The sequence below is a fragment of the Pyrgilauda ruficollis genome, unplaced genomic scaffold, assembly GCF_017590135.1.
Source record: "Pyrgilauda ruficollis isolate IOZ18807 unplaced genomic scaffold, ASM1759013v1 scaffold15, whole genome shotgun sequence".
NCBI lineage: Eukaryota > Metazoa > Chordata > Aves > Passeriformes > Passeridae > Pyrgilauda > Pyrgilauda ruficollis.
The window spans coordinates 13062606-13078355 of record NW_024513654.1 but is presented as its reverse complement, the minus strand read 5'-3'; the positions used below and the strand labels follow the sequence as shown (position 1 = coordinate 13078355).

The window sequence follows — 15750 nt, the reverse complement described above, 5'->3', positions numbered from 1 at the left end:
CCAAGGCTGCTATCCAAGGAGCACTTTTAAGAGGAAGGTATTCTGAAGGCGAGGGTGCTTGCCTTCTGATTTGGGCGAGCGGTGAGCGTGGAAGCATCCCCAGCCATGGAACTGCGTGGCAGTGCTGTGATATGTCAATTACTCACTCATTATTGAACAGCAGGATTCTGATTAGCTTATAAAACAAATTTGTGCTTCTCCTACCAGGATCTTGCAACAATATCCAGAAAAACACAAAGTCTTTACAGGTTTTCCCCCACACTTTTTTAATGGGCAGGATGGCTCCAACTTTTCTCTATCAGTCACATCCACTCTCTGGCTCACAGGGCAGACTCATCTGCCCCAGCCAGAGACCATTAACTGTGAATGGAGAGAGTGTTAATTAAAAAGTATGCTGTGGTTTTAGGAATAAGTGCGTTTTTTTCTGACTGCCAGGGCAGTCTTTTATGCTGCATATGTCAATGAGCAGCAGCTCTGAGGTGGATCTGGCTACTGCAGACTCTGTGTCCTGTGTCCTGCATCCACCTCAGGCTCAGGGCAAAGCTGTCCACCTTTCATCCCCAGCACTGTCAGGTGTTCACACTGCAGATGTTGTGCACAGTACATGTGTAGCAGAAGTGTGACTCACACACACGGGCTCGAGGAAGACACAGTATTGGTATTTTGACAGCATCTTTCCCCCCAAAAGGAAAACAGGAGAGATTCACAGCTTAATCTTTGTATTTAAGTTATTTTCTGAACAGTTAAAAAAAAAAACCAAAAAAAACAAACCACACTGTTACCATGATCCTAGCTCAAGTGAACATTAGTACATTAACTACACATCACCGTAACATAATCACAAAATTCAAAGCACTCATTACTTAAGAATCCAGATAACAAATATAGCAGAGTAACAAACAGAAAACTCTGGAGAAACCATGTTCTTTTTCACCTCTCCCACTTCCACAGCCCCCCCAGCCTGAGCAGGCTGGAGTGATGCAGCACAGGCTGGCCTGGCAGGCATGCAGCTCTCCTAAATGCAGTGATGGAAAATGATGGGAAGAAACAGGACAATACACTTTGCTGAGGTCCACACTATTGTTCTGCCATGCTAAAAATGGGGCTAGGCTAAGTCCTGCAGGGCCTCGCATGATCAAGACACAGTAGCCAAAGCAAAGTTTTCCACTCAAAAGCAGCTCCAGAATTTCACACTGAATTGCCCGAAAATTTTCATAGGTAGCTCCTTGTAAAAGCCACTGCAAACAGCCCACTGACCTGCCTCCTGTACATGGAGTTTTGCTTAGAGGTAAACCAGTGTTCCAGTGCCAGGAGGTTAAAACATTTTTCCTGTGAAGGCAAAAAACTGTTCATTGTGCAGGTACGAGCACAGCTGCTCTGTGATGAAGACTTGTATTTCATGCTGATTTTCTGGCCACAGCTGCACTTGGCTCCTGCTTGAGCAGAAATCAAGGTATCTCTTAGGGTGATAGGCTATTAAAAAAAGGGATTTATTTAGGAGCTGTCTATAGTATCTAAAGGGCTTGCTGCATATCCACGTGGATCAGAATCCCTCTGAGTTTGAAAGTATTATCTTGACATCCCTAAGGATCAACCAGTGTTGCCAACTTCCATGGTTTATCTGCTGGATATGTGGAAGCCCAGTGATCTTTGGGAACAAGCACAAAGTCACAGGAAGAGTTTTCTGACCAGTGAAAGGATGATCTGTTCTGGCAGTGTGCCAAGGCTCCCCCATGGGATTTGCTTTGGGAACTTTGCCCAGTAGTTTGGCTACACCTCATCTTTTAAAAAAATGGGGCAAGGGGGGAATGGAGGGGAAGCCAAATGCTCAGTCTCAGCAGGTAGCCATTCCTCTCAACCCATTACTGGGATTTTGGAGAAGGAATACACCCAAGGACCTGCTGCTCCCATCTCTGAATTAAAAGCGGGGCCAGAAAGACTGTAACCCCCTCATGCCAATCAATCCAGTAGGTATTTTCCAGCAGGACAGACAAATTTCGTACGGAGAACCCCTTTGAGGACAGCTGGGTCAGTTGCTGTTTCCCCCCTCCTTCTGGGAAGCTACTGCTTATCATTTTGGGGGGAACAGTAGGGCAAAGCTCAGCATGTCAAATGCATCATGCATGCCACTTGGAGACCCTGGCAAAGCTCATTCTTCTCTTGGCAAACATAGTTTAGACCATCCCTTTCTCCTTATGTCTCCACTGCATCCTAAAAGGGGCATCAGCTGGCAAGTTCAACAGTTGGAGGCCTTAGTTGATCACGTCCTGATGACTTCTGATCATGGAAAGCCTCAATTTTTTGCAGCCAACTACATAAGCTAAAAGATCTATTCTCAGCACCGTCCCCACTTCTGTAGAGATCCATCTCCATCCCTCCATGTGCCTAGTTTTCAACCACTCAGGTCATCTCCTCCTTTTCCTCCCACAGTTAAGAGCAAGCCTGCAGTAGGAAGGCTGGACATTCCTTCTTGTTCCCTTCTCTAGCAAAGGAGAGCTGCTAGTATTTGTGGTTTATTAAATTCAAATATTGCCCTTTCCCAATGAATTAAGGAATAATAAGCCACAAAAGGCAGATATAAAATCATGTTAAAGAAAGCTAACAAAATTAGGCAAGAGCCCAATCTAGAGAGGTGCTTCCCATTGGAGGTGGGATGCCAGAAAACTCAGAACCAAGCCTGGAGTTCTGCTCAGACTGAGGAAGGGACATGTGGAAGGGGCACATACACATACCTGGGAGTGGAGAAATGTGCATGATACTCTCCAGCTTTTTCAGTGTTCAAAAAAAAATAATAAAAAGAAAAAAGGATCCTTTGGAGCAGGAGGTGGGTAGGTAGAGCATGGTGGTCCAAGTCAGCTTCCAGTTTAGAAACAAGTGTAAAGCATTTCAATGTTTCTGATGATCACAGACTTCTCAACTTGTCACCTGAATCCTTCCATTCCAACAGTGGATGTGTCTGTCCTTGAATGTTAACAGGGAGCAGAGGGAGCTGCTCCAGAGAAGACATCTGTAGAAGTTATCTCACTGCCATCTCCTTCATGCCATTTTCTATTTGCATATTTGAAAGCAAGCTGTGTTCCTCTGAGGACAAGAAATATTTGCAGCAAAACTGTGCTCTATTGCAAAGGAGTCACACGCAGGAGATGGTGTGGCCACAACAGATTGTCCCACATCTCCAGTACTTTCCATCCCATAATCCAAGGTGGAAGGCTAGCATGAGCTTCCTACGTGTGGGAGAAGTGACGATCTCTAAGCAGCAGAGGTATTTAATTTCAAAGCAATGTGCAACACTTAAAGCCCACAGACACTTCCAGCCCTTTTCTATCACCTTTCAGCAGGCATGTTCTAGTTCTTTTCATTATAAACTCTGCAATTACTCCAATCTGGCTGAGGGATTATCCATCCCGTTCATGCTGAAACCTCTCTCTCACATGCACTCTTGAACACTCACACACACATGCACACATATCCTAAGGGAAGGGAAGGGAGTTTGAAAAAGCCACTTTCTTCTGACATTGGGAGATCTACTTACCAGATTGCTCCTCCCTGGGTGCACAATAAACACCACCAAATGTCAGGCTGTGGCAGTTTCAAGTTCAAGTTAGATCAGGTAACTTCAGTTTCCTTCTTAGCCATCAGAGAATTTGTACAACTTGGGGAGTGGGGCAGGAATCCTCACCCTTCTGCAGTCCTGTTTGAAGTACCCACACACAGTCCCTTCCTGAGGGTGACACACCTTTCTCAACACGTGCCAAAAATGGATTCCAGCAGTTGCTTGCTAAATGTACCTTAAAGAGCTCTATACAGCAGAGTACAAAGTATGGTACCACTTGAAGACCCAACAGAATAGCAGCACAGAGCAGCAGGGCTATGACAACCAAGGACAATTTGCAGTGGTGGTGTCTCTTGTGTTTGGCCAGCCAGTCTGCCAGCTCTCCCAAATTCTCTCAACCAGCAAAAATACAACACATCCTTGAAGGTGTTTGCCACAAAGATGTAATTAAAATATCAGGAAGTTCTGCAGCCTTCAGCAGCTGGAGTAACAGATCATTGTTTTCTACAGTAACAGAAATGGAAAAGACAGAGGATGACAAAAATGAGGACAATAATTAATAAATCTTCAAGGTCATCTAAACCCCTGCTGATATGCAGCCATGCTGCAGACCTTGTAATACCTGTACTTAGATGACTCTTAAAATAGTATTAAGACTCAGAACTTGAATTCAAGGAAGTTTGGGATGTGAACTTTGATTCTCTCTGCTCCCTTGCCACTTTGGCTTGGGGACTGTAGTATTCATGATATGTAGAGCTGCCTGAAAGCCAAAACAGCCTTCCTGGACTTAAAATTAGTTGTGGATAAACATTGTGACTCAGAATGTATTTATGACTCTGCAGAGGTAAGTCACTGTCACCTGAACAGAGTTGTTAACCTGTTTGACTCTTTTACAGTAATAGTTCAAACAGAAAAGAGGAGTGTCATCACATGCTCTGAGATGCTTGACACTGCTGCCCACATGCTTCAGGAAATGCACTAGGTACTACCCAAGAACCAGCTCTGCCCTCCTCCCTAACTCCACTGCTTTCTTATCTGTCCTAGGTATCACCTAAATTATTGAAGCACTCTGGACTGCTCTCTGGGGACTCTTGGACCAGCTCCTTGCTAGATTTCACTGGTGGAAAAAGCGCATCCCAAGCAATTAGAAACAATGCAGCAGATTCCCCAGCAAAGTGAAGTTGATGAGAAAAGCTTATAAAAAAATCCCACCTGCCAAGTTCAGAGGTGTTAATAAAGCCAGTTAGCAGGCAGCCCTCTAGCCCAGAGACAAAGGACCTTGATTTCCTACTGTGGGATTAGAGCAACTCCCCACTAAAGCAGTGGAGATTTTTCCAGACCTACAGCAGAAGATCTGGGCCTAAACCTGGAATGGCCAGGGACTGATTTACAGAGTCATTTCTAATCTAAATGCAGGCCAGCTGCAATTTGTTCCAGCTCTGTGAAGAGAGCTGTTTACCCCCAGACCTCTGTCTAGTTCAGAGACATGCAGAATTGTTTCTCATGTACCTACTCTTCAGGGCTATTTTTTGTCTTTTAACAATGACAATTTGCAGAAGTCTCAGCCAGAAAGCAAAGACCCATCTCAGCTATCAGCAAAAGGACTAATCAAAAAGTGTCCCTAAACTGCAATGCAGTACATAGGTTACAGAAGCAGACCAAAAACTCCTCAATCCCTTCTAGCAAAGCAAGTCCCAGAAATGCTGCAGAACTGGCCTGGAGTCATTGCTAAATGCAATGATTGTCCTCATGGCTGATTCATTTTACTCAACCACCATCTCCAGGGTGTGCATTTGCTCATTCAAGTGAGGCAAAGTCTTATAGTCATGGCCAGAATGTTTGTGTAGTGTGTTCACTCTAGGGTGGCTCTTGAGAGCTCCATGAAATTTTTAACAGCTCCCTCTTCCAGTACCCATCTACAGCCTCTCTGAGGGAGAAGGAATGGAAAGATAGGAGCAATGTCCAGCTTTTCTTCTCAACCGAGCCTCAAACTTTCTCCAATTAACAGAATGATTCATAAGCCATCAGCAACATACTGTCTTCAGGGAGAACAGCAGTAGGAAGATGGTACAGACAATCCCTTTGCTAGTGAAATACTGTCCTGGGCCAACAGTTCACCTGGGGTAGGGGTGGACAGGATCTCAGCCCCAGTCCATCATGCTTGGGACTTTGGTAGGAGAGAGTTTAACTTTTCATTGACTAGCATTCCCCAGCAAAGCTGATGTTAAGGGGAGACTACAATACACATCCAGCTTCCAAAGGGTTAGCATAGCAGGCAGGAGAGGAAAGAGATGGATTTGGCTCATAATAGTCAAATTTCAAGGGTCCTCTCTCCACAAAAAATAAGTCTGCAGTCAGAACAGCCAAAAGCCGCAGGGAAGCTGGGGTTGGGGGGATGATGGTCTGGCTGTTGTGTTTCTGCTGCTCTTCAGAGCTGAATGCTTTTTCAAAGGCCTAGCAATGGATATTAATTTCAGCCTGAGAGTAGCAGCCTCCCCACCCACCCACCCACCCACCCTGAAGTGACTCTCAGCAGGATGCACTGTGGCTGTAAGTCTTCTGCTTAACAGCAAAGCAACACATTCTGGCGACATCTTAAATATATTCATAGGACATTGGTGACTGGGCTTGGAGGAGAATCAAATGGGGTAAAGGGAAGAGTGAACATGAAGAGGGGAATGAGGGAAGAAAGGGATGGGAAGGTTTAAAAATGTTAACTGTTCATGAAAGATAAAAGTCATCTTCTGACATAGCAGCACTTTAGCAGTCAGCCGCGCTGAGTAGACCCTGTCTGAGATCAACCGCATGCCAACTTTGTTCCAGAAACAAGTCTGAGAGCCTCTCTCTTCAGCAAGTATTGGTTACGTGGATAGTTCTTTTGTCCTGGCATGTAAATACTGCAGCTTAAATGAGTCCTGGGAACAAAAAACAGAACAAACCAAACAAACCCCATTCATATTAAGCCTTTTAATGATTTAAAATAACATCTGATTGACCAAAGTGTTTGAGAAAATCAAGATCTGACAGGTCCAGAGCATCACTGTACATTTACCAAACAGGATACAGGATGTGCTCCATGACAGAGCACTTTCATGGGAAAATGTCACTGTGGACACCCCTTTGCACAAGCCTGTCAGCTCTTCTGCCATTCTCTTCTCTTATGTTTACTGCTATTAACAGTAATTGTGCATGTACCCACCCACATAGGCAATCATGTTATGCCACTTCACTCATATGCATCAAATTCACTCTACAGCTGACCCAAACATATGAAACATTTTGTACTCCCCACACTGTGCTGGCCAAGACAAAAGGTGATGAGCAAACCAACCAGGCTCTGATATGAATAATTTAACATCCATGCTATGTGAGAGAAAACAAGGGCTAGGCCCTATCCATAAATTATTTTGCATATTGATGCATCTCGATTTAATTTGCCTGGGCTTGCGCTTGTACCTCAGTGTCTCCTCCCCTAGCCAAACTGTAATCTTAAATCAGCTTGCTGCAGAGTGAGGAGAATGGCCATCACTTCAGAGGGAGGTTCTTGGCAAAACTCTCCTGCCTGGTGACAACTGCCCAGGGTCAGGCCATCTGCATCCTCTTGTTAGGCAGCAGCTGCTCTACTCGCTCTGCAGAAACCCTTCTTCCTTCTGGACAGCAGTACAACTGATTTAATTATTGATGATGATGGACAGAGGAGGAGGAGTTCTTCAGGGGGAGTCATAGGCACCACATGTCACAAATGCTAAAATAAAGTCCCTATTCTAAGGTACCAGAGCAATTCCTGTCCTTTTACAGGACACTGTAATTACTGTATAACAGTATTTTACTGTATAACATGTATTACTGTATTACTGATGACAAACACTGCTAAACCCTGCCAGTTATTCAAACAGCAGGCTCACACTACATCCAGTGTCACCTTTGAGCCTCACTTTATTTTTAAAGGTTTTTTTTTTTTTTTTTTTTTTTACCTGTGCGAGTGTGAGGTACAGTGTAGTGTTATTTATCTGGAGATGTAGGTGTATGTTCTGGACGGGGAACGCGTGGATTCTGCCTGGGCAGCTGGGTCATTCAGAAAATCCCAGATGAGGATGGTGTCATCATGTGAGCTGCTGACGATCTGGAACTCATCAAACTGAAGTCGAAAGACTCTTCCAGAATGCTCCTGAAATGCCAGTGAGAGACAGAGCATGTTACTTTGCAAACTAGCTGGCACCTGGGATGGAGTGGGCTTGATTTTAGTGTTATAATAAATTGTTAGTAAACCCACACTGTGCATCACCATCACAGAGCATAAATTAAACCCTCTCTCAAGGAAAAGGGTTTGCTATATCTGAGGACTTGACTTGCAGGAAGTTTACATTACAGTTGTCCCACTACTCCTTAAATCCCAATATTAGACACACACTGTGCAGACCAATCCAAACTCTCTCCCCACATAATTCCATCTGGAGAGGCTGACTGGTGCACTGTCTTCCTTATTTCATAACAAAACTCCTTCCTGAAATTACAACATTCCCAGGTACAGTAAGTTACAGGGTAAGAGATAAGAACTTTGCATTCAAGACTTGGCATCATTGCCACTGCTGAAGAGGGAACAGCTTAACACTGGAGGACAGTAAGGAGCCTGTTGTAAAGTCCAGTGACACAGCAGTAATTCCTCCTAAGCAGTTCTAAAAATATGATCTAGAAAGGGCATTCTTTATAGGCAGTTTGCATTCTGCTCTGAGGCTGAGTGGAAATGGCATGACAATTTGGCAAGAGTTCAGACTATAATTAACAGGAGGTAATGGCAAGATCCTGGATTTCACAAAGCAAAGCCACTCTGCTTTCACTTTTGTGTTGCCTATTTTCTCTCGGTGCTCATGACACTCCAAGAGCAGTGGCCTCTCCTTGGTCACCAGGGAATAGAAACTGTGCAGTGATGGTGAGCCCTGTCTCTTCCATGAACACACATTTCTCTTTAGTGCTCACACATTGTAAGGGGCTTCTGAGGGTCAGGAAAAAAACATGTCTTAAAATACTTCAATACTAAAATTACAGGTTTCTCAAACATTTTGGCAAAAGAGAATTGCTAGTTACTAAAGGGGAAGTCTTTGTTTTATAGCACAAGACTACAAAAATACAGCTCAGTTTACAAAGAATAACAGGTGCTTTAAAGTGAATTTCTGAATCTTTAAATCAAAATTATCTAAAAATAAATGCAAATGTAAGCCAGATTCCAAAATAAATTTTTTAGAATTTCTAATCAATGGAACCTTTTTGATCTTCTAACTCTAACTTGAGTTTGTCTTATAAACACCTTATGAGTTTCTGTCTTCCCACCTATTCTTAAGGGAAGTGTTTTTCCAGATTTTGTGTTATAGCAGTAAAGAAGTTCTTCCAAGAAGTATCATTACAACAGTCAGATCCACTGATGGATTATTCACAGAGATGGTGGGGGGAGGGTGGGGGAGAGACAGAGAGAGATAGAGAGAGAGCGTGAGAAGGAGAGAGAGGTACTTTCAAAAGTTCTTTTCAAAACTCTCTTTTTGATCCCAGTCACTGTGGTCTAAATAAGGCTGCCCTACCTGGACTGTTTATGTCATAAGGAAAGCTGAACTGTGAGCTTATTCTGTTCATGGAAAGCTTCTGTCAAATTCATGTGGCCACTGTTCCAGCTAAGGGAAGACAAAACTGGAAGGGACCTGGCATGCAGCGAACATTTGTTATCTGTGCACTTTCCTCCTACTGTTTGAAAATTGAACACAAGCAGCAGGAGATTCATGATGTTCATTGTGCAGCCAGGTTTAATTTTGGAGGACGAGAGAAGAGGAAAAAAACACCAAAGCATGGGTAAGCGGGTGTAAGGACACCCTGTTGTCATAAAAGTCCTAAAAGCACCACTACAGCTTCCTCTGCTCCCCACCCTGCTTTTGGCCCCCTCCATTGCTATCAAACAGGGATTTATGAGTATCCATGTGTTGAGATTCCTACAGTGTTTCTATCCCACCGCTTCTGATTTGTAATATAATTAGCTGGGGCACTTTGGCTGTCCACTGCTGGAAAATTCAGAGGAAATCACACCAGTTAAATTAAGTCTACAGGTTACTAGGCACACATTTGTCTCAGGCTGGAGCAGAAATACTACTAATACCAAGTCTTAAGTCTTAGACTCTCAAGGATATGAGCTCATGGGCAGAGCTGTTCCATAGCTTGGAATTGAGTGACCAATGACAAAGGGCTTTTCTGGATTTCAGCCATGAAACTATATTCACTTCTATTTGGCTAACAAGAAGGTTTTTGAACATAGCACCTGCAGGCATCCAAAGCTCTCATGGACTCTGATCCTGTAGCTGATGGTCCAAATTCATGATTGGAAAAGGATAGCATGACTTAATGATCTTAATGTCAGCTGAGTCCCAGTAACCTCACAGCCTGCACCAAATGTGACGTAAAGTACTTCAGTGAAAACTACAACAGGAGCAGTTCAGTTGGTTGATGAGTGTGCAGAAGGTCAGCCAGCCAACTCAGCTGGTGAGAACTAATCACACTTTTAGAGAATCAGACAGCCTTGGTACAATCCTGTTTTAGAGCACAGACTACAGTCATGAGCCACAGCAGGGAAAGTTCTAACATATACCTATTGAAACACTGCCCAAACACTTTCAACCTAAGAAATAAAAACATATAGTACTTATTTTTCAATGAGATTTTGGTACTAGTTGAAATCTTAATTTGTCCCCAGCAACAGTGCCTTTTTTTGGGTTGAATGTGGTGGAGGAACACTTATTAGAGCCACCCTAAGGCCTTGGCTGTCCTGGCATTTTTCTCACAACCGTCCCACATTATTCTAAGACCAAGCAGAGCCGTTTTTAAACACGACTGTAAATGTTGTTAACACTCACATAATGACATTTGAACCACACCATCACTGACCTGCACTAGAAACCAGTGGCCAGCATGGAAAGAGTAGTTGCTGTTTAACCATAAGGCTATTTCACTGCCTGTTTCTGTCCTACTTTTTCTTTAAGCACCCAAAAGGCAGTTGAAAGCAATCCCAAGTGTGTTTTTGTTCCTGTTCCTCAAATTTGGAATGTACTATTTTAAAGAAATTTCATGTCAACAATTCAGAGAACTTACTACTACATCATCAGGTACACACAGATTAATGTAAACCCACTAGCATATGGATTCCAAGGATGAGTTAAAGAACTGATTCAGTTATTAACTTCAAATCACAGAATAAAACTGTTGAAAAGTCCAGAGTGGAGTGAAAAGCTCAGAGATTCTAACTTTTAATACTTGCAATTAATAGCTTACAAAATTAGAAGAAGTTGGACACCCAAAAAGCCAGACCCCTAGAAATTATTTCAAGATCCTGCAGACTGGGTCTAAACTGATTTGAGTTGTCACAGCTCAAGATAGCTCTGAACAAGCACACTTTCTTCTACACCTCTATCTGAAGCTCTTACCACAAGGGTTCGCAAGCAGAGGGTCCCTGCTGGAGCACGGGGATCCAAAGCAGCCACAAGATCCCATACTTTAATTTTCCTAGTGGTGAAAAATAGACAAACACCATGGCTCTGTTAAAGAGAAAAGAGCAAGTACTCACAGAAGAAAACAACTGTTAGTACAACTTAGCTAATACATCAGTTTAAGGAAAATTACAGCAATCCTTCTGCTCTTGAGACCTGGTTCTTGCATTTCCCCTTTGTAAAGCTTATAGAACTTAATGGGAGGTAAAAATATGCTGTCAATAAAGTAAAACACATAAAAAGCAGGTGGTAATAACTAACAGAAACACATGGGAGTGCAGACAACTAGTCTGTAATGGCAAATGGTCCTGCAGACAACCCCAGATGGGAAAGATTGCTCTTAGAAGTGGCTGAGCTGAAAGAAGTTTCAGGTTGAGTCAGTCAGATATTCTTACCAAGCACAAGAATTGGACCACACACATCAAATCACATGGACTTATTTCAAAAGAAGAATGAAAGCTATGCTCTATAGCATGGCTCTCATTTACTGGCCATGAAAAGATCCTCTTAGTATGACAGACAGAGAGCCTGATATTTATACAGAAGATGCACAAAGTGGGATGGGAGACACTGAGACAGAAGGAAGATGCAAAGCATTGACTGCACTGGTAACCTCACCCATCATATGCCCCACTGACTATCCTCTTGTTATCAAAGCGTATGCATCTCACCAACTCTTCATGGCCTTCCAGTACTCGTAAACATGCCCCACACTCTATATCCCACAGCCTGGAAGAGAGTACAAAGAAGCATAAGGAATTTTTTAATACCTTAGCATTGCAGTGAAACATTTGCTCTTTGCTTGTAGTTAATAGAAACTTGGAAATAAAGATTATTATGGAACAACAAAGAAGAAACAAACTATTCATCACTGCTTTTCCCACAGTTAAATGGATACATGATTTTCCACATGACCCTATGATGTTACAGTAATACATAGGAGGATGAGTCACAAACCAGTTGTATCTAGCATCCACAGCTCTAGTAACACAGGATATCTCCCAGTTATCTTCACAGTGAGCCTCACTTTGTTTTACTGAGGTTCATAGTTTGTAAAAGTGTTGTGCCTTGGTTTTAGGATATTAAGAGAGGGAGACTTACTAATCCCCTCGGCAGCTTGTTTCAATTGAGATGATCACCTTTCATGGGGCATGTGCCCCTCTCTGTTCCCCTACATGCCCATTCCTGATTTGGAGACTTCCATCAGACAAATGAAGTTATCAATATAGTGGTGAGAGGTACACATCTATACCTTTTCTTTTGTAATTTCTCCCCCTGAAGGTATGTTTAATCTGCAATCCAGGCACCTTATGCATAAGCTAAAATCGATGCTCTGTGTTTATTATTTTAAATGCATTTTTTTTTCTTGCTTTCAAATAACTTCTGTGGCTCTATGTGAACTGTTTCTAATAATACAGTATTTTTTAAAAGTTCAGGCACCCAAACCAATATACAGTAAGAGGCCCAGCAACACATTATTCTCTGAACTGTGACTATCCCAGAGTTTCAGGATTTTCAGCATGGAGAATAAATTAAAATACATAATTTTTACACTTGCACACTACCTCGAAAACCAGTTAAATGCTTCAAACAGTTATGAAGTAAGTCTATTTGTTTTCCATCTTTTTGCCAGCTCTTTGACATGACTCCAATTGCCATGTATAAGAAAAGATTATTTACCTACAAGAACTGAAATTCTTTGACATGTATTGTCTAGAGGTGTTCCATCTCTGGCTGAGACATGCTCTGCTCATACAGCAGTCCTGTAATAGCAGTATTTGCTCTGACTCCCTGACACCCAGCAGAAACAAAGCAGCCACAAACGCTCTCAAATGCTCATTCAGTAAGTGCTCTGACTGGCATGACCTTCACTGTAGTGAGAAATACGGGGTTTGTGGAATTTCTCTGGGTGACACATCTTGAAGCAGTACAGCTGCTGAGAGGTCAGGTCACTTTTGCTTGAGAGACAAAGAAAGAGATAAACCATCCCCAAGTATTTTATTCCTGAGGTTCCCCAGAGAATAATCCAGATCTGGTTGATGTGTGCCCAAGGCTGATGGATAACGATTGCAGCTGTCTTGCCACAAGTTGCTCTCACTTTGGACAACAGTGGAATGAACAGAACACTTTTGTCATTGTAGAACTGAGAAAGGATATGTCTATGCACATGTTTGAAACCAACAACGAGCTCAAAGTGATTCTTCAATCTGTGAAGCTGATCTTTCAGGAATCTGTGAAGGGCCCAACAGTTTTCACGTGAGTACAGCAAACCAGTCAAGGTCAGAGCACACAAGTCCAAGACAAAGGTCAGCCAAAAGCACTCTGGCTGCCAGAGAGAATTATGTCTCTCAAGGACTGTAAACAGGATGGACAATGCCAGACATTAACTGGTGCAGAAAGGTTTGAAGAGCAATCTTGTGCCAAGAACTTTTGTGCCATGTGTTTCCATTCCTTGCCATTGATCATGAAATTGCCAGCAGCTCTGGGAGGCTGCATCACACTAACTCAGGCCAGGTATTTTCAGGTCCCAGTCTGGGGTTTTACCTGAATGGGATTACAAGAGGTGATCATGTCCCTTGTCGCATGGCAAATGGGCTTTCATGTACAAAGGGGATAACTGCTATTAAGAGTAGGGTCTCTTAGCAGAGTTGGTGCCAAGGGTCTTTCTCAGATTTGGTAAGTTTCTCTAACTTCTACTTCTTTAAATATTCAAAGGAACAATGAGTAAGAGAACTAAACTTAAGGCTATTGAGAACTAACTAAAAAAAAAAAAAATCACTACAATTGTGTACGCAGTCAAAACCACTACAACTGCTCCTTCCCATAACTTTGGGAGAACTTCTGGAAATAGAGGGAGGTCTACAATTATCTCAGCCTTTAATTCACTTGAAAGCTGAGTGGGGAGATGTACAGAAGGCAGATGAGCCTGAATCCCCACCTCTTAGAGAATGCTGCTGTCTGAACAGATTAGTTATCAGTTATGTGTGCACACCCTAGAAATAGACACATGAAGACCAATCACTCATTAAAAACCCAAGATGGTATTGTCTAATTTTATTTTCTTGCCTTAAATTCTCTCAATCCTTTTTTTTTTTTTTTTTTTTTTGTCCGTAGCAATTAGGAACTTTGGCCCTGGAAGCTAACATACTGAAGTGATTGGATTAAACTTGATGGACCAGTTTCTGCTAGATGGAAATTAGCACAATGATAGTGATGTCTATGTAGCAGGTGAAATTTCCAGCCTAAATAACTCTTCTATGTCTCAGCTACTTCACATGTCCTCCATGTTTGCAGTTGCAAAACTAGAAATCACAAATTCATCTTCTGGAAAAAACCTTCCCTGCAACTGAGGAATAATGGCCTTTTAAGTTCTGTATCAGCTTGTACTGAAGTCCAGCACACAACATCTGATAGTGGATTAAAATCAAACCTACAAAGCACCAAGCCATCCACAAAGATGACTTAGGAACCTTTTTCTTAAATCATCCTTCTACTGACTTGTGCCCTCTGCTAATGGCTGGGAGAAAACTCTTTTTAGCATCGGGTAAGTCTTCTGCCTTGCTCACACTGCTGCTAAACTTGACTTCCATTAAGATTCACTGTTGACATTCCTGAAATTCTAGCACAATTAATCTATTAAGTAGGGATTTTATCCAATGCAAGCATAAAAGTAACTGTATTCCTGTTTAGCATTATCACTGTCTTGACATTTATTTTTATTAGCATTGCATATTTTAGATCCTTCCCTAGCTGCTGTAGTATTTAACTATTTCTTGCTCTACTTCTGTGGCCAAATTTCATAGTACAACTGCAGAGGCTTATTTTTTCTGTTTGAAGTGCAGTTCTCAGCAGTGGTGCTGCTCTTACACAATGCCTGCAATACCTCTTCCCTTGATTAAGAGATGAAAGTTTTAGCTCTCCTGGTCATGCTCTCAGACAGCCCTGTACTAAAATCTGGAACAGTGACCTGGTGATATCAACCAAAGGACCACTGTTTTTCTACAGACTGCAGAGCAGGGAGAGGCAGCATGCTGCAAACCAAGTCCACAGGCAAACAATAGCACAGATCATTCTCACAGAGGAAAAATTATTACTGACATGTGAAGTGAACAGTTCCTGCTTACACTGTCCAGCTTTCAAGTTTCATCAAAAGGCAGACAATTACTTTAAAAAATGACAAAGGGAAAGGGAGGCTGCTGTTACTCCCATTTCCATGACAGAGCCATTTTTCTGTATCACGATAACTAATATTCAAACTTGTTCCATACATCCTGAAATTAGTGGGACATCCCTCTAACAACAGATGCAGGACATAGGGAGAAATTCTGGCTTGTGATACCAGAAAGAGTTAAATCTCAGACTGCAGCCAGGGCAGCTGGAGAAGTGCAAAAGGCAGCAAACTGAACTTCATGCTCTAAACCAGCTGTTCCAAACTTAACCAGGTGCCAAGTACCACAAGAAGAGTTTGGCGAGAGCCCAGGAGGATTTCTGCAGAGGATTAAATGCCTCTTACTGCAAATCTGACCCCTTTAACTAGACACATAGTCCAATTAAAATATACAAGAGGACATCGTAGAAAGTGGTACTTGCCAGCTCTTTCATACACCAGAACTGTCAGAGCAAATGCAACTTGTTGATTAGTATGGGACTCTTGAGATGTAGAGGATGAAAGACAAC

The 15750-nt window shown here is 42.5% G+C and overlaps 1 protein-coding gene across 5 annotated transcripts in view; it reads right to left on the bottom strand.

Moving 5' to 3' along the window:
* Window positions 1-705: 705 nt before the first annotated feature.
* BTRC (beta-transducin repeat containing E3 ubiquitin protein ligase) overlaps window positions 706-15750 on the bottom strand; it is a 120380-nt gene continuing 105335 nt past the window's right edge. For all 5 annotated transcript variants that reach the window (XM_041461023.1, XM_041461025.1, XM_041461026.1 and 2 more), the window contains 4 exons: window positions 11692-11802; window positions 11011-11089; window positions 7528-7721; window positions 706-6468 (listed from right to left, as the gene is read on the bottom strand). In XM_041461023.1, coding sequence (XP_041316957.1) covers window positions 7560-7721; window positions 11011-11089; window positions 11692-11802 — 352 coding nt within the window. In that variant the 3' untranslated portion in view covers window positions 706-6468; window positions 7528-7559. The remainder of the gene's footprint in view (window positions 6469-7527; window positions 7722-11010; window positions 11090-11691; window positions 11803-15750) is intronic.